The sequence below is a fragment of the Meriones unguiculatus genome, chromosome 14 (genome assembly GCF_030254825.1).
Source record: "Meriones unguiculatus strain TT.TT164.6M chromosome 14, Bangor_MerUng_6.1, whole genome shotgun sequence".
Classification (NCBI taxonomy): Eukaryota; Metazoa; Chordata; class Mammalia; order Rodentia; family Muridae; genus Meriones; species Meriones unguiculatus.
The window spans coordinates 11,837,730-11,856,161 of NC_083361.1; the positions used below are offsets into that span (position 1 = coordinate 11,837,730).

The 18,432-nt window shown below is 38.8% G+C and overlaps 1 protein-coding gene across 1 annotated transcript in view; it reads left to right on the forward strand.

Moving 5' to 3' along the window:
• LOC110561262 (vomeronasal type-2 receptor 116) overlaps positions 1-16,168 on the forward strand; it is a 186,301-nt gene extending 170,133 nt beyond the window's left edge. Inside the window, exon 12 of the mRNA XM_060366762.1 lies at positions 15,230-16,168. Within this exon, the coding sequence (XP_060222745.1) occupies positions 15,230-16,161 (932 nt within the window). The 3' untranslated portion in view covers positions 16,162-16,168. The remainder of the gene's footprint in view (positions 1-15,229) is intronic.
• The last annotated feature ends 2,264 nt before the right edge of the window (positions 16,169-18,432 follow it).

Below are 18,432 nucleotides of genomic sequence, written 5' to 3' on the forward strand. Positions count from 1 at the left end.
GACTGCTCCTCCCCTGTGGGGTGGGGGGAGGTCAAAGAGCCTGACCTTGAGTCCTGTTAGAAATAGTCCTTGTTCCCCTTACTTTGGAAAACTACTTGGTTACTGAGCTACCACGGGCCACATCCGAGCAGAAGTTCTATGTTATATCAATAGATGGTCCTTGGTTGAGTGTCAGTCTCAGAAAAGACCCTGTGCCCGGATATATTTGGTACTTGTAGAGCTCCTATCCTTTCCATATCATACTAACTCCCCTTCTTTCATATGATTCCCTGCACTCTGCCGAGGATTTGGTTATGAGTCTTAGTGTCTGCTTTGAAACACTGCTAGGTAGAGTCTTTCAGATGCCTTTTGCAGTAGACTCCTGTCATACATTCAATGCACATCCCATTTGTCTTTCTAAATGAGGATTGATCATCTTCACCCATGTCCACTTTCTTGATTATCGTCTTTAGGTGTGTAGATTTCATTATGTTTATCATATCTTGTAGGTCTATATAAGCGAGTATATACCAAGTTTGTCTTTCTCCTTCTGGGATACTTCACTCAGAATGATCTTTTCTAGATCCCACCATTTGCCTGCAAATTTCATGATTTCCTCCTTTTTGATAAATAGTATTTCATTGTGTAAAAATACCACAATTTCTGTATGCATTCCTCTGTTGATGGACATCTGGGTTGTTTCCAAGTTCAGGCTATTACAAATAAAGCTGCTACAAACATGGTTGAACAAATGTCCTTGTTGTGTACTTGAGCAAATTTTGGGTATATACCTAGGAGTGGTATAGCTGGGTCTTGAGGTAGCACTACTCCTAATTGTCTGAGAAAGTGCCAGATTGACTTCCAAAGTGGTTGTACCAGTTTACATTCAGACCAGCAATGGAGGAGGGTTCACCTTTCACCACAACCTCTACAGCATGTGTTGTCACTTGAGTTTTTCATCTTGGCAATTCTGATGGGTGTAAAGTGAAATCTCAGGGTTGTTTTGATTTGCATTTCCCTAATGGCTAATGAGGTTGAGCATTTCTTTAAGTGTTTCTCTGCCATTCAATGTTCCTCTTTTGAGAATTCACTGTTTAGCTCCGTTCCCCATTTTTTAATGGGATTACTTGGTTTGTTGCTTTTCAGCTTCTTTAGTTCTTTATATATACTGGTTATTAGCCCTCTGTCAGATAAAGGGTTTGTGAAGATTCTTTCCCAATCTGTAGGCAGTCGTTTTGTTTTGATGACGTTGTCTTTTGCTCTACAGAAGATTTTCAGTTTCATGAGATCACATTTATTGATTGTTGCTCTTAGAGCCTGTGCTGTTGGTGTTCTGTTCAGGAAGTTGTCTCCTGTGCCAATGAGTTCTAGGCTGTTCCCCACTTTTTTTTCCAAGTGATTTAGAGTTTCTGGTTTTATGTTGAGGTCCTTGATCCACTTTGACTTTAGTTTTGTGAAGGGTGATAAATATGGATCTATTTTCATTTTTCTGCATGTAGACATCCAGTTGGTCCAGCACCATTTGTTGAAGATACTGTCTTTTTTCCATTGAATGGATTTGGCTTCTTTGTTAAATATCGAGTATTCTTAGGTGTGTGGGTTTATTTCTGGGTCTTCTATTCGATTCCATTGATCCGCTTTTCTGTTTCTATGCCAACACCATGCAGTTTTTATTACTGTTGCCCTGTAGTACAGCTTGAGATCGGGGATGGAGATACCTCCAGATGATCTGTGGTTGTACAGGATCATTTTGGAGATTCTGGGTTTTTTGTTTCTCCATATGAAGCTGAGAAACTTTTTTTCAATGTCTGTAAAGAATTGAGTTGGTATTTTTATGGGAATTGCATTGAATCTGTAGATTGCTTTTGGCAGTATGGCCATTTTCACAATGTTAATCCTACCAATCCATGAGCACGGGAGATCTTTCCATCTTCTGATATCTTCTTCAATTTCTTTCTTCAGAGACTTGAAGTTTTTCTCAAACAGGTCTTTCACTTGCTTGGTTAGAGTCACCCCAAGGTACTTTATGTTATTAGTGGCTATTGTGAAGGGTGTTGTTTCCCTAATTTCTTCCTCAGCTTTTTTGTCTTTGGTGTATAGGAGGGCTTCTGATTTTTTTGAGTTGGTTTTGTTTCCTGCCACTTTGCTGAAGGTGTTTATCAGCTGAAGGAGTTCTCTGGTTGAATTTTTGGGGTCGCTCATGTATACTATCATATCATCTGCAAATAGTGACACTTTGACCTCTTCCTTTCTGATTTGTATCCCCTTGATCTCCTTTAGTTGTCTTATTGCTCTGGCTAGGACTTCAAGTACTATGTTGAAGAGATATGGAGACAGTGAGCAGCCTTGTCTTGTCCCTGATTTCAGTGGGATTGATTTAAGTTTCTCTCCATTGACTTTGATGTTGGCTATAGGCTTGCTGTATATTGCCTTTACTATGTTTAGGTATGTGCCTTGTATCCCTGATCTCTCCAAGACTTTAAACATGAATGGGTGTTGACTTTGTCAAATGCTTTTTCGGCATCTAAGGAGATGATCATGTGGTTTTTCTCCTTCAGTTTGTTTATGTGGTGGATTACATTGATGGATTTCCGTATGTTGAACCACCCTTGCATGCCTGGGATGAAGCCTACTTGGTCATGGGTGGATGATATCTTTGATGTGTTCTTGGATTCGGTTTGCAAGTATTTTATTGAGTATTTTTGCATCAATGTTGATAAGAAAGATAGGTCTGAAGTTCTCTTTTTTTGTTGGATCTTTGTGTGGTTTAGGTATCAAGGTGACTGTGGCTTCATAGAATGAGTTTGGTAGTGTTCCTTCTGTTTCTATTTTGTGGAATAGTTTGAGGAGAATTGGTCTTAGCACTTCTTTGAAGGTCTGATAGAATTCTGTGCTGAAGCCATCTGGTCCAGGGCTTTTTTTGGAGGGGAGCCTGTTAATGACTGCTTCAATTTCCTTGGGAGATATAAGGCTATTCAGTCTTTCTACCTGATCTTGGCTTAATTTTGGTAGATGGAATCTGTCAAGAAAATTATCCATTTCATTTAGATTTTCAAATTTTGTGGCATATAGGTTTTTGTAGTATGACCTAATAATTGTTTGGATTTCCTCAGTGTCTGTAGTTATGTCGCCATTTTCATTTCTGATTTTGCTGATTTGTATAGTTTCTCTCTGCTTTTTAGTTAGTTTGGCTAAGGGTTTGTCTATCTTGTTGATTTTCTCAAAGAACCAGCTTTTTGTTTCATTGATTCTTTGGATAGTTTTATTTGTTTCTGATTGGTTGATTTCAGCTCTGAGTTTGATTATTTCCAGCCATTTGCTCCTCTTGGGTATGTCTGCTTCTTTTTTTTTTTAGGGTTTTCAGTTGGGCCATTAAGTTGTTTGTATGTGATGTTACAAATTTCTTCTTGCAGGCACTTAGTGCTATAAATTTTCCTCTGAGCACTGCTTCCAATGTGTCCCATAAATTTGGGTATGTTGTGCCTTCATATTCATTGAATTCTAGGAAGTCTTTAATTTCTTTCTTTATTTCTTCCTTAACCCATTTGTCATTGAGCAGTAAGTTGTTCAATTTCCATATGTGTGTCGGCTTTTTGTTGTTTCTGTTGTTGTTGATGTCCAGCTTTAGTCCATGGTGGTCAGATAGTATACAAGGGATTATTTCAATCCTTTTGTATCGGTTGAGGCTTGCTTTGTGACCAACTATATGGTCTATTTTGGAGAAGGTTCCATGCGGTGCTGAAAAGAAGGTGTACTCTTTTGAGTTTGGGTGAAAAGATCTATAGACGTCTATTAGGTCCATTCGATTTAGGGATTCTGTGAGTGCTTTTATTTCCCTATTTGGTGTCTGTCTAGTTGATCTGTCCCTTGGTGAGAGTGGAGTGTTGAAGTCTTCCACTATTAAGGTATTAGGATCAATGTATGATTTAAGCTTTAATAATGTTTCATTTACGAATGTAGGTGCTCTTGTATTTGGGGCACAGATATTCAAGATTGTGATGTCCTCTTGGTGGATTTTTTCTTTGATGAGAATATAGTGGGCCTCCTTATCTTTTCTGATTAACTTTGGATGAAAGTCTATTTTATTAGATATTAGGATGACTATTTCAGCTTGTTTTCTGGAACCATTTGCTTGAAAAACATTTTTCCAGCCCTTTACTCTGAGGTAGTGTTTATCTTTGTTGCATAGGTGTGTTTCTTGGATGCAACAGAATGTTGGATCCTGTTTCTGCAACCATTCTGTTAGCCTGTGTCTTTTTATTGGTGAGTTGAGTCCATTGATATTGATAGATAGTAGTGACCAATGCACATTAGTTTCTTTTGTAATGGAGTCGGTGATCTTACCCTGTTTCATTGCTTGTTTTCCTTTCATTTTTGTTGGGATATTATCTGTATGCCCTGTTTTCTTGGGTGAATTTGTTTTCGTTGGATTGGAGTTTTCCTTCTAGTATCTTCTGTAGGGTTGGTTTGCTGTGTAGATATTGTGTAAATTTAGTTTTGTCATGGAATATTTTGTTTTCTCCATCTATGTTGATTGAAAGCTTTGCAGGGTATAGTAGTCTGGGTTGACATTTGTGATCTCTTAGAGTCTCCATGATACTTGCCCAGGCCCTTCTGGCTTTCATAGTTTCTGATGAGAAGTCCGGTGTGATTCTGATAGGTCTACCTTCATATGTTACTTGGCCTTTTTCCCTTGCTGCTTTTAATATCTTTTCTTTGTTCTGTAGATTTAGTGTTTTGACTATGATGTGACGTGATGTGTTTCTTTTCTGGTCTAGTCTATTTGGAGTTCTGTAGGCCTCTTGTATATTTATGGACATCTCTTTCTTTAAGTTGGAAAAATTTTCTTCTATGATTTTCTTGAAAATATTTTCTGGACCTTGGAGTCTGGAGTCTTCTTTTTCATCAATTCGTATTATTCTTAGATTTTGTCTTTTCGTAGCGTCCTTGATTTCTTGGATATTTTGTGATTGGAAGTTTTCTGATTTTACTTTTTCTTTGAGAGAAGTATCAATTTCTGCAAGTGTGTCTTCAGCTCCAGAGATTCTCTCTTCCATCTCTTGTATTCTGTTGGTGATGCTTACTTTTGTGGTTCCTGATCTTTTCTCCAAGTTCTCCAGCTCAAGGGTTTTCTCAGTTTGTGTTTTCTTTATTGATTCTAATTCTGTTTTCATGCCTTGCACCATTTCTTTCATCTGTTTGAATTTGGATTCCTGTCTCTCTACGATGGTCTCTATTTCTTTGTTCATTTCCTTTTTATATGCCACTAATTTTATCTCTACTTGTGCCTCTATTTGTTTGGCTATGTTTGCCTGTGTTTCTTTAAGGATTTTGTCTATTTCTTCTTTCTTTACCTCCAATTGACTGGCCAACTCTTTGAAAGATGTGTTCATTTCCTCCTTATGAGCCTCAAATAATTGGGTAAGCATGGCTTTAAGGTCATTTTCTTGTGCTTCTGATGAATTGGAGTATCCATTAATTTTGGGTTTTCCTGGTGAAGTCATGATGTCCTGATTTATGTTGGAAGTGTTCTTTCACCTACCCCTAGCCATTGGCTTATCTGAAACCTTCTCTGTTTGTTTTTGGATTCTGCAGATCAGACTGGTACTGTCTCTCTCTGGCATCTGGAGAGTTCTTCAGAAAGCTGAGAGAGGTCCCGTGTCCTTAGCATGTGCTGAGGACTAGCTGTACCTGTGGGAGAAAAGTATGCAGGTGCAGACGGGGCAAATGCAAGTGTGTGCGCGAGTGCGCGCGCGCGCGCGCGCGCGTGTGTGTGTGTGTGTGTGTGTGTGTGTGTGTGTGTGTTTGTGTGTGTATGTGTGGAAGTGTGCGTGGATGCGTGTCTCAAAGGACAGAGTGATGGCTAATGTTGAACCCTTGAGTGTTTGGGAGAGGCTCTGCACTGTATATGTTGCAGGCGCTAGTGATGATCACATAGCAATTTCTGGCATTAACTGCCTTAACTCCTCAATTAGACCCACAGAGCAGGAACTTCAATGTCCCAAGTGCCCCTCTGTTTCCCAAAGTGGGAATATGGGTGGGAGGGGGCTCGATGCCTGGCTTCTGTTTTAGAAGGACCCAGGATCTGGGGATCTGCAGATTCTCAAGGGTGTACTCACTTACAGGCAGGTCACTCGGCAGAAATCGGGGTATCCGGGCTCTCTGCTCTCTGGTTTGGCCCTGCTTCTTTGATGTGCTCTGCCAGCTCTGTGCTGCTGCCACTGCCAGGTTATGAGGTCCTGCTGCAGCTGGTGTTTCAAGGTGGTCACGTCAGTAGCGATTGGGGTAACCAGGCTCTCTGTTCTCTGCTTTGGCCCTGGTTAGTCTTAAACTGGAGGGCTGATGTGCCCCGCCAGCTCAGTGCTGCTTCGCTGCCAGGTTAGAAAGTCCCGCTGTAACTGGAGACTGGGTTGCTAGTCCAGATGCTTTCTGGGAAGTCCTGGGGTCTCTTCACTGTGCTTTCCCATTGCCTGGTGTGCCTAACTAGTGTGGCATTTCTGCCTGGTTTTGGTGAGTATATAGCGTATTCTCTGTCACTGTGGGATTGGGCGGGCCGTACCGTCAGTGATCGCGATCCTGCGGAGCTAGTATGGCATGTAGCAGACTCGGGCCCTGGGAGGATGGTGCAGCCACCATGCGGATCTGAGACTCCCAGACAGGTGCTGCTGGCACTTGCCGCTAAAGGGCCTGGAGCTCCGCCTCAGTGGCTGCAGACCCCAGGCAGTTATGTCTGCCCTGAGAAAGATGAGTTCGCTGTGCTGAGGAGGAAGGAGGTCTGGGGGAGGGGAGTGCCAGGAGATCAAAGGATCGTTTCTCACCTTCCCCAAGTCCCCGGGTGACCAGAGACCAATGTTTTCACCTCCTGAGATGTTCCCTGTTGTTTAGAAAGCCTCACCATGTTTGCCTGGGTTATAGGTCCTTCCACTGACCAACTCAGACAGCTAACACTTCCACAGCTCAAAAACTGTGTGTGCTAGTCGCCATCTTCTCTTTTATAGTCTTTATGTGGGTTGAACATCAAGGTAACTGTGATCTCATGAAATAAATTCAGAAGTATTTCTTCTGTTTCGTCTTGTGGAAAAATTTGCCCTCAAATTATTGGCATTGAGTCTTCTTTGACACCCTTGGAGAATTCGGCACTTAAACCATCTTGTCGTGGTCTGTTTGAAAGATTTTAATGAGTGCTTTTATTTTGCTATGTATTACTGGTCTATTTAAATCATGTATCTGATATTTATTTACCTTGGTAAGTAGTACTAATGATAAAATTATCCCTTACTTTTGGATTTCCTAAATTGGTGCAGTAAAGGTTTTTAAAATGTCCTTATTATTGTCTAGATTCCTTCAGTGTCTGTTGTTAAGCCCCTTTCTTTTCTGATTTTGTTAACTTGAGTATTCTTTCTCTACCTTTTAGTTACATGGAATGAGTATTTGTTGATTTTATTTTCTTTTTTTTTCTTATTTTCTTTTTTTAAATAGTTAATTAATTACAGTTTATTCATTTTATATCCCAACTGTAGCCACCTCCAACGGACCCTCGCAACCTCATCCTCCCTCCCTCTTGTCTAACCATGCACCTCCCCTAGCCCACTGATAGTCCTCCTCCCCTACCATCTGATCCTAGTCTATCAGGTCTCAACAGGAGAGGCTACATTGTCTTCTACTGTGGCCTAGTAAGGCTGCTCCCCCCTCAGGGAGAGGTGGATCAAAGAGCAGGCCAGTGAGTTCATGTCAGAGACAGTCCCTTTTCCCATTATTACAGAACTCACTTGGAGACTGAGCTGCCATGGGCTACATCTGTGTAGGAGTTCTAGATTAATTCCATTAATGGTCTTTGGTTGGATTATCAGTCTCTGAAAAGATCCCTGTGCCCAGATTTGTTTTCCCTCTCCTCATGGAGCTCCTGTCCCCTTCACGTCTTTCTGTCTTATTTCATAAGATTCCCTGCACTCTGCCCAAAAATTCTAATAGAACCAACTCATTGCTTCATTGAATCTTTGCAGTGATTTCTTAATTCTAATTTTTTTTTTTTTTTTTGGTTTGAGGTGAGGCCTGTGTTTTATTATTTCTCACAAGTGACACTGCTGGGTATGATTACCTCTTTTGTTATAAAGCTCTTCAAGTGTTCTGTTAAGTTTTTTATTATTATTAATTAATTAAGTTTACAACTTGGTTATAAGCCCATCATTCTTCTTCTTCCAGTCCCACCCTCCCTCCTGTATCCCCTCTTGCCTGTTCTTCAGAATAGGGAAGCCCTCCTACCCAGACACACCAGTTCATCTATTCACATGGACTAAGTTCATCTTCCTCCCATGTGACCTGGTACGAAAGTCCAATCAGGGGGAAGAGATCAAAAAGCAAGTAACATATTCCATTTCAGAGATATCCCCCACTCCCATAACAAGTGGGCCCACATGAACTCATTGGCACAGGAGACAACTTCCTAAACAGAACACTAACATCTCAGGATCTAATATCTACAATTAATAAATGGAACCTCTTAAAACTGAAAAGCTTCTGTAAAGCAAAGTACACTATCAATAGAGTAACAGCTGTCTACAGATTGGGAAAAGAACTTCACCAATCCAACATGCAACAAAGAGCTAATATCCATAATATACAAAGAACTCAAGAAACTGAATTCCAACAAACCAAACAATCCAATTAAAAATGGGCTACAAAGCTAAACAGAGAATTCTCGACAGAGTAATCTCAAATGGTGGAGAAGCACTTAAAGAAATGCTCAGTGTTCTTAGTCAACAGAGAAATGCAAATCAAAACAACTCTGAGATTCCATCTGAGGCCTGTCAGAATAAGTAAGATGTTAAGTTCTTAATATAAGATTTTAGTATCAGATTTATTTTTACCCTAGCTTATCAGGTATCTTCAGGACTGGCTGCAATGTCCTCCTCTGTGGCTTAGCAAGGCTGCTCCTCCCTCAGAGGGAGGGGTGAGGTCAAAGAGCCAGCCACTAAGTTCATGTCAGAGACAGTCCTTATTCCCCTTACTAAGGAACCCACTTGGATACTGAGCTGCCATGGGCTACATTGGAACAGTGGTTCTAGGTTATATCCATGCTTGGTCCTCAGATGGAGAATCAGTCTCAGAAAAGACCCCTATCAGTGGACTTAGAGAGGGTCAGGGAGGGAGGGTGGGATTTGGAGAGAATGAGAGAGGGGCTACAGCTAGGATATAAAGTAAATAAACTGTAATTAATATAAAAAATAAAAATTTAAAGAAATTTATTCCATTTTTTATATAGTCACAAGAACTATTAACATTTTTGTGTTCCAAACTTTGGTATGCTCTGTATTTATTTTCATTGAAGTCTATAAAACTAATGGCTTTCTTTATTACTTTCTTCATCAATTTTTTTTATTCATTAGATAGTTATGATATTTGCTCAGTTTCCATGAATTTGTATTAGTTTCTGTTATATCTGTTGTTATGAAAGTCCATCTTTAATCAATGGTCAAAGATGCAAAGGATTATTTCAGTATCTGTTGAGATTTGCTTTGTATGTGGTCAGTATTGGAGAAAGGTCCATGAGGTGCTAACAGGAAGGTATATTCTTTTGTGTTTGGATGAAATTTTCTGTAAAGATATTAGGTCCTTTTGGTTTAAAACATCTGTTAGCAATTTTCTAAGAAAATGCCAGATTGATTTAAAGAGTGGTTGTACAGGTTTGCACTCCCACCAGCAATGGAGGAGTGGTCCCCTTTCTTTCCACAACCTCACCAGCATGTGCTGCCATTTGAGTTTTTGATCTTGATCTTGGCCATTTTTACAGGTGTAAGATGGAATCTCAGGGTTGTTTTAATTTATATTTTCCTGATTACCAAGGACATTGAACATTTCTTTAAGTGTTTCTCAGTCATTTGAGATTCTTCTGTTGAAAATTCTTGGTTTAGGTCTGTACTCAACTTTTTAATTGGATTATTTGATTTGTTGGTCTTTAGTTTTGTGAATTCTTTATATATTTTGGATATGAAACATCTGTTTGATGAAGGGTTAGTGAAGACCTTTTCCCATTATATTGGAAAAGGTCCTATTTTGTCTTATTGATAGTGTCCTTTGCTTTACAGAAGCTTTTCAGTTTCATGAGGTCCTGTTTATTAGTTGTTGATTTTAGGGCCTGAGCTGTTGGAGTTCTATTCAGGCAGTTGGCTCCTATGTCAAGAAGTTCAAGGCTCTTTCCCACTTTTTATTCTATTAGATTTGGTCTATCTGGTTTTATGTTGACTGTCTTTGATTCACTTGGAATTGAGTTTTGTTCAGGGTAATAAACATGTATCTATTTGCATTTGTCTACATGCAGACATCCTCCCAGCAGCTGATGGAAACAGATGCAGAAATCTATAGCCAAATAATAGACAGAGATATGAGAGTCCTATAAAAGAGCTGGTAAAGACTTAGGGAGCCAGAGGGCTCAAGGATATCACAAGAAAATCCACAGAGTCAACTAACCTGAACCCATGGGTGCCCACAAAAACTAAACCACCAATCAAAGAACATGCATGGACTGATCCTAGGCCCCCTGAACATAAGGAACAGATATACAACTTGGTCTTCATGTGGATCCCTGAACAACTGGATCAGGGACCTCTCTGACCCTGATTCTTCACTTCAGGTCCCAATCTCCTAATAGGGCTGTGTTGTCTAGCCTCAGAGGGAGAGGATGTACAGCAACTTAATGTGCCAGGGCAGGTTAGTGCCCATGGGGAACTTCCAGCTTCTCTGAGGATAAAGAAAAAGGAGAATTGGGAGAAGAGTATGTGAAAAGGGACAAGGAGGAGTGAAAGGGGATGATGCAATCAGGATGTAAACTGAAGAAATAAATTTTAAAAATTAAGAACCAAAAAAACCATCTGCTAGCTCCAGTATTTCTCTGTTTGGTTTTTGTCTGGATGACCTGTACATTGGTGAGAGTGGGGTACTGAGATATCCCACTCTCAGTGTGTGAGGGTGAATGGTGATGTAAGGTCTAATAATGTTTTTTTTTTCTTTGCCAACTTGATTTTCTTGCATTTGAGGCATAGATATTAACAATTGAAATGTCATCTTGGTAGATTTTTACTTTGATATGTAGCACCCTTTCCCATCCCTCTTGATTGTGTTTGGCAACAGTCTATTTTTTAAGTGTCTACACCAGCTTTTTTTTTTTTTTTTTTTTTTTTTTGATCCAGCAGAAGGAAAGAACATCTTTCCACCTTCACTCTGTTGCTTTGTATCTTTTATTGGAGAATTGGAATTGATACCGAGAAATATCAATGACTAATGATTATTGATTTTTATTTTGTTGTTGGTGTTGCTGATGGTGGTAGTGGTGGTAGTCTCTAGCTTTCGCTGTGTGTGTGTGTGTTTACCCTTTTCATTGTGCTGTGAAGTCTTTCATTTCCTTTGTTTTTGTCACTGTCATTAACCTCTGAAAAGTGTAGTTTTCCTACTTGTCACATTTATAGGTTTGAATTTTAGACATTATTTAAATTTGACTTTATCGTGAACATTTTATTTTCTCCTGCATGTTGATTCAAAAATTTGCTGAGTATAGTCATCTGTGATGACACCTATGATGTTTTGCACACTGTAATACTTCTGTCCAGGCCCTTCTGGACTTATGTTCTCTAGTGTGAGATCAAGTGAAATTCTGATATGTCTGCCATTATAAGCTACTTTATTTTTTTATGTTTGCAGCTTTTAATATTTTTTACTCTATATGTTTAGTGTTTCCATTGATATGTGGTGAGATGTTTTTAATTTATAGACCAATATATTTGGTGTTCTCTATGCTTCATGTACTTTTATATGCTTCTCCTTCTTTAGCTCAGAAATTTTTTTCTATAATTTTGTTGAAAACCTATTATGGATCTTTGTGATAAATTTCTCCTCCTTCCCTTACATCTATTATATTTACATTTGTTTTTCAAAGTGTCCTAGATTTCTTGGATATTTTTCAAGAGTTTTTGGATTATCATTTTCTTTGATTGGTGGATCCATTTTTTCTAACATCTCAAATGCCTAGATTGTCTCTTCCATGTATTGTATGCTGTTAGTACATCTTGACTCTTTATTTAATTTCTAAATATTTCTAAATATTTATTTAATTTCTAAGTATTCTATCAGTTTGTGTGTGTGTGTTTCCATTTTCAGCTCTTGAACAGTTTTGTTCCCTACAACTTTTGTGCTCTGGCTTTCCTTAAGTGATTTAGTAATTTCTCCAATTTTTGTGTTTTTCTTGATTTTTTTTATCAGATTTATCCATGTTCTCTTTAAGGACTCTTACCATCTTTACATAGTCTGTGTTAAGGTTTTTTACTAGTACCTCAGCTATGTTGAAATATGAAAAGTCTGACATGATAGGATAGTTGGGTTCTACTGTAGAGATATTGCCTTGGCTGTTATTGTGTTGTTAGGCCATCACCTAGATATTTGGGTTAGGGATGTTTATATGTCTAGGAGCTGATATCTGAATATTTGTCATTGTTGTATGGGTGTTTTATTTCTTATTTTTTGTTTTTTCTCTGAATTTTTGGAAATTGTGATAGCTCTATGTTGCCTGCTTTACTTGCCTACTCAGGTAGTGTGTTGACAGGGAATGCCTACTGGTGTTGCAGTTTGGCATACTGAAAAAGTTGGGGGAAGAAAAGTTGGAGGAGAAGGATCTTTTGATAAATTGAGGACAGGGTCAGAGAGCAAAGGCAGACAAAAATTTTCTTCTATAGAGCTGGAAATGAGACTGGGGAATTGGATCTCAGGGTCTTGTTTAGTCTGCTTGTTGCCCTGAGAAGAGCAGCTCTTAGGTAGCAAAGGTTGTCAGGTAGAGTTAGAATCTGGACAAAGCGGTGAGGAGAAGGTTAGAGGAGGAAGATCTATGGACTCCACAGGGGATGGTAGCCCAAGTGTTCAAAAGGCTACAAAGCTATTCTGCTACAGAGCTGGGGAACTGATGAGGGATTCGGTCTAACAGAGGAGAAAGTCTGTGGGCAAGCTGCCTGGTATTCACACAGTGGCCTGTGGTTGACCAGATGCCATGTGGGGTTGAAAGGTGGGATACAGCAATGTTTGGGGGCAAGTAAAATAGGAGAGGATGGTCTATGGGATCCACAGAAGATGTTGGCAAGGAGACCAGGAGGGTGCCAGTAGTTTTCTGTTTCAGCGCTAAAGATGAGATTAAGGAATAAGATCTAGGGGAACAGAGCAAGGAGAAAGTCCTGCAGGCAATCTACCTGGTTTTCTGATAGGCATGACCTCCATTTGCTTTATTTTTGTAAAGTTCCCTTTTTATTTTTTCAGTTTCCCATATATATTCAATATAATCCAGGTACACTTCCTCCAAACCCTACTACCAACGTGTATCAAGTCATTTCATCCTTATTTGTTCTTTTAGTAGTTTAATGATTATTTTTACATTTGTGTGTGACCTATTTGGTTTAATCATTCTCATCTTCATGACCCTTGCATGAAGACTGTACCTTTGAACCTGGTATAGCCATCAAATTTTACACAACTGAATAATTATTTTCTCCTATATTTGAATATCTTTCCAGGAGATAATTAACAGATAACATAATTTCCTTACTCTTCTTCAGCCCATATTTATGCAGAACTAGCCAGAAAGCTTACCCAATTGTTGAGATATTTTTAATGCATCTGTGTCCTGGAAGCAGGCAATTCACAATCCTCATCTTACAATCATTTCCCCTTCATTTCCATTATATTGCTTGTACATTCGAGTAGGTGTTTGAACGTCTTGGTTTACAGATAAGAATTAAACCACAGCTTTTTCTCAGGATCTTCCAAAGTCATATTTCTTGGCCTTTATCACAGATAACTATGAAGAGTAGCAACTTTGATAAGAATGAGAATGATTCTTGTCTATTTGCATACACACAGAAATTTAGAAGGCTGATTGACAAGAAGTAGATTAAGTTAAAGGGCAGCATAGAGTTCCTCCTTATGTGATATGGCCATCTCCCACCATGAAATTTAATTTGGATTAATAGTATTGGGTAATACCCTTTTAAAAATATCCCTCCTTTGAATTTGAGCTATATGGTAGGTCCATGAATATATTCAGTATGCACACATTAGAAACATTTTAGTCATGAATATTAAACCCTACCTTTTCCTTTTAGTGATTATATTTTGAAACTATACTCAAATCAAAGTAGCATGAACATATATATGACAAAATTAAAAAATCTAAATATCACTGATTTAATATTACAGAATGATAGAAACCTATCTTCAAAGAGAAGTGTTATCCTTATATAAGTTAGTTAATAAAACATGTCATATGACTTAATAAAGTAAAAATGAAATTCTAAACTTAAAGCATTCATTATACAACAGAAAACCAACAAAAGACATTCATGATAGAATAAAGAATAAGTGGTCAGTGTGTGATAAGCTTGAGGCAATATCTTGAAAAAATTATCACTAAAGAAAAAACTCAAGATATCAAAAGAAAGGTTTGGTTTTCAGGAAAAAAAAAGATGTTCACCTCAAAATATAAAACAGAGAAAATACACTGATGTGATAGGTTTCAGAAATAAAGATTTAATGAAATAGAAATATTTCATTATAAATTGAGTATATATACATTCTTAATTTGAAATAAAAGACACAAGTGGCTAGAAGCAATGTACTCAAAATTTAGTTTTGAATATCTAGAAATATTTCAATAGTTCTCTCCCTATATGTTAACAAATAATGTTATAGAAAATGTGACAATATATTACTATTGAAAGATTTAAAATTCAGAAATATAATGGCATTTATTGTTTCAAACTCAGAGTACAAACTGAACTGGAATACCCATGGAACTTGAGAAAAAATAAGTAAATATAGGTTCCATATCTGAGAACACGATATCTGAAACTAATTTCAAAAATATTGTCCATATTGTACAAAATATCTGTACAGAATTAGGGACTATTCTAAAAGTGATGAATGAATCAAAGTAGGATTATACAGTATAATTTTATAATTTTATGTTCTATAAAGTAGATGCAACAGAGTCACAAATTCGGAAAGAGCATAGAAAGACAAGAAAAACAGTGGTCTTTGATTTTTCTCACTATATGCAATCAGGGCTATATAGATTTGAAATTATTCACAGAGTACTTACATATTTGCTTCTGAAACAATAAGAATCAGAAAGTATTTCAAAGAGCTGAGGCTGAGTAAGTGTTTAGGGGGAAAGGGAAAAACTTAGGATTGATGCACAATGACCTTAATTTCTGAACAGATATGAAGCAGTGTGCAAAGTGTCCAGAAACTCACTATGCAAACTCAGAGAAGAACTTCTGTCTCCAGAAATCTGTGAGCTTTTTGGCCTATGGAGACCCCTTGGGGATGGCTCTCACCATCACAGCACTGTGCTTCTCTGTAATCACGACTGTGGTTCTTGTACTCTTTGTGAGGCACAGAAACACACCTATTGTCAAGGCCAATAACCGGGCTCTCAGCTACACCCTGCTATTGACACTCATCAGCTGTTTCCTCAGTTCCTTGCTCTTTATTGGCCAGCCCAACACAGCCACCTGCATCTTGCAGCAGATAGCATTTGGAATTTTATTCACTGTGGCTCTCTCCACAGTGTTGGCCAAAGCTATTACAGTGGTTATTGCATTCAGAGTCACTGTTCCAGCTGGAATCGTGAGGTGGTTAATAGTATCAAGAGCCCCTAATTTCATCATTCCTATCTGCACCCTGATCCAACTTGTTCTGTGTGGAATCTGGCTGGTCACCTCTCCACCCTTCATTGATCAAGATACTCATGCTGAACATGGCCACATCATCATTGTGTGCAACAAGGGTTCAGCAGTTGCCTTCCACTGTGCTCTGGGATACCTCTGCTCTTTGGCACTTGGGAGTTACACCATGGCCTTCTTGTCCAGGAAACTGCCAGACACATTCAATGAAGCCAAGTTTCTATCATTTAGCATGCAGGTATTCTTCTGTGTCTGGGTCACCTTCCTCCCTGTCTACCACAGCACCAAGGGGAAAGTCATGGTGGCTATGGAAGTCTTCTCTATCTTGGCTTCCAGTGTAGCCCTCCTTGGCTTGATCTTTGCTCCCAAGTGCTACATTATTTTGCTACGGCCAGATAAGAACTCCTGTCTTGACATCAGGCACAAAACCCATTCAAGAAAGCGTAGTCATTTAAATTTTAGTTAAAGGTTAAAATTAATCTCTGGTAGTAAATTAAATACAGTGGTTAAAACCAGTATCATACTGTTTTAAATGTTTTTAAAATTTCTTTTTGAGGTATGATATGATGTGATTCTGAGTTCAAAATTCTTCATTTAATTGTATTGAAATATCTTTGTTCTGGAACTACTATTGTATTTCATGTTTGAGATTAATGTTATCCTCTTTCTGTAAAAGTATCTTACTGTGTATCCTTTGTTGACTCGCAGCCCCCTAAGCGGACCGGCATAAACTCATGGATTTCTTGCTTTCTCTGCCTACAAAACGCTAGTGTTAAAGATGTGTCACCATGTTCATCCATGTTGCCTTTATTCTGTCCTTCTTCGAGTAAAAAATATTCTCTTATATTCTACCGGGTAAATAGAGCATTGTGAGAGCAGATTGTCTATCAAGCATGAATTTAACAGGTTCTTATTCTCAGTGATTTTTCAGAAGAAATCTTACCTTTTAGAATGACAGTAGAGTTCCTTCTATTTTCATATCTCATTATTTTGTGGCATGAGATAAACTGCAACTTCTTACTGAAGGGAAATAACTCAGATGCTTGATTGGTAACTAGTAGTTGTTTAGAATCCTAGAGCTTAAGAAAAGAATGTCAGTGACTGATAAGGTGATTCATAGGCTGTTATGATCACAAAGCATTGGAGAAGAGGCAACCCAGAGGTGAGCTCAATTAAGCAACAGGCATTATAGAGGATAAAGCCCCTAAAATCCTACAAAAGAATAATACGAAGGTTATATAATTCATTGAAAAAATTAAATTTCTTTCTTAGATGTTGGGGTTCTTCTGCTGGTTTATTTTGATGCTAATTTCTGGCTCTCAAGATATGATTACACCTATCCTTACTTTGTGAAGCTGCCTAAGACATTTTACTGAACTGGTTGATTAAAGACCTATCTAGGCAGGGCAGAATGAGGTAGGCATGGATAAGGTGCCCAGGATTTGAGAACAGGAAAAATCATGAGAAACAGATGGATGAGAAGAGAGGAGGGAGGAGGACTCCAGGATGGATTAGCATGGAAAAAGAACCATGTGGGGTAGGAGAAGGACTCCAAGAATGGCATGGAAAGGTCCAGATAAAGAACAAAAGAAAGTATTCACAAGATTATAGATAAAAGGTAGCTCAGATAAAGATGGTTAAAGCAGATGGCATTGGATGGAGGCTGGGAGATGGATGGTGAATTTATTGAGACAGCATAGGGAGAAATATCTGCCTGGCCCAAGGTAATAAAACAATTATAAAATCTAACAGGTGTCTGTGTCTTATTATTTATGATAATGGGTCAAATAATACCATTTTAATAATTATAGAGCAAATAATAATAAACGTTATATATTCTAACATTCATTTTTAATTTACTATGACAAATGTTGTCCGAGTAATTTTATGTATGCACACCCTCTAAATCATACTTTATCATAATTTTGTGGGGGGAATGAGCTCCCAGCAGAATAACCCAAACTTTTTTTTTAAATTTATATTAGTTTATTTACTTTACATTCTTTCCCCTCCTCCTAGCCTCCCCTTCCCTCTTTCCCCTTTCTGTCTCCCTTTTCCCCCAGAAAAGGGAGCCTCCTCCACACCTTTAACCTTTACCAGTACCTCAAGTCACATCAGGTCTGAGCATATCTTCATCCCATGAGGCCAGGCAAGGTAGCACTGCCAAGGGAAAGGGATCCAGAAGCAGGTAATAGAGTCCACATTAGAAAAACCCTCCTCCACTCATCAGGTGCCTCATATGAAGACCAAGCAGCCCATCAGCTCTATGTGTGCTGGGGGCCTAGATCCAGATCATGCATGCTTCTTAGTTGATGTCTCAGTCTCTGAAAGCCCCATGGGACTGTGTTAGCTGCCTCTGTTGGTCTTCTTATGAGATTCCTGTCTTGCATGTGTCCTTCCATGTTTCTCCCAACACTTCCACAGGAGCCCCGAATCTCTGCTCCCTGCTTGGCTGCAAATCCCAGCATCTGTCTGGATCCACTCCTGGCTGGAGTATCCCAGATGACAGTCAAGTAAGGCTCCTGAAAGCATAGCAGAGTATCATTATTAGTGTCAGGGACTGTCTCTCTCTACCATGTGGTGGGTCTCAGGTTGAGCCAATTATTGTTTGGACTTTTCCTCGATCTTTGTTCCCTCATTATCCCTGCAGGCAGGGTACTTTTTGGGTCACAGGTTTCATCAGTGGATCAGTGTTCTCCTCCTTCCACTAGTCCTGCCTACCTAGGAGGTGGTCACC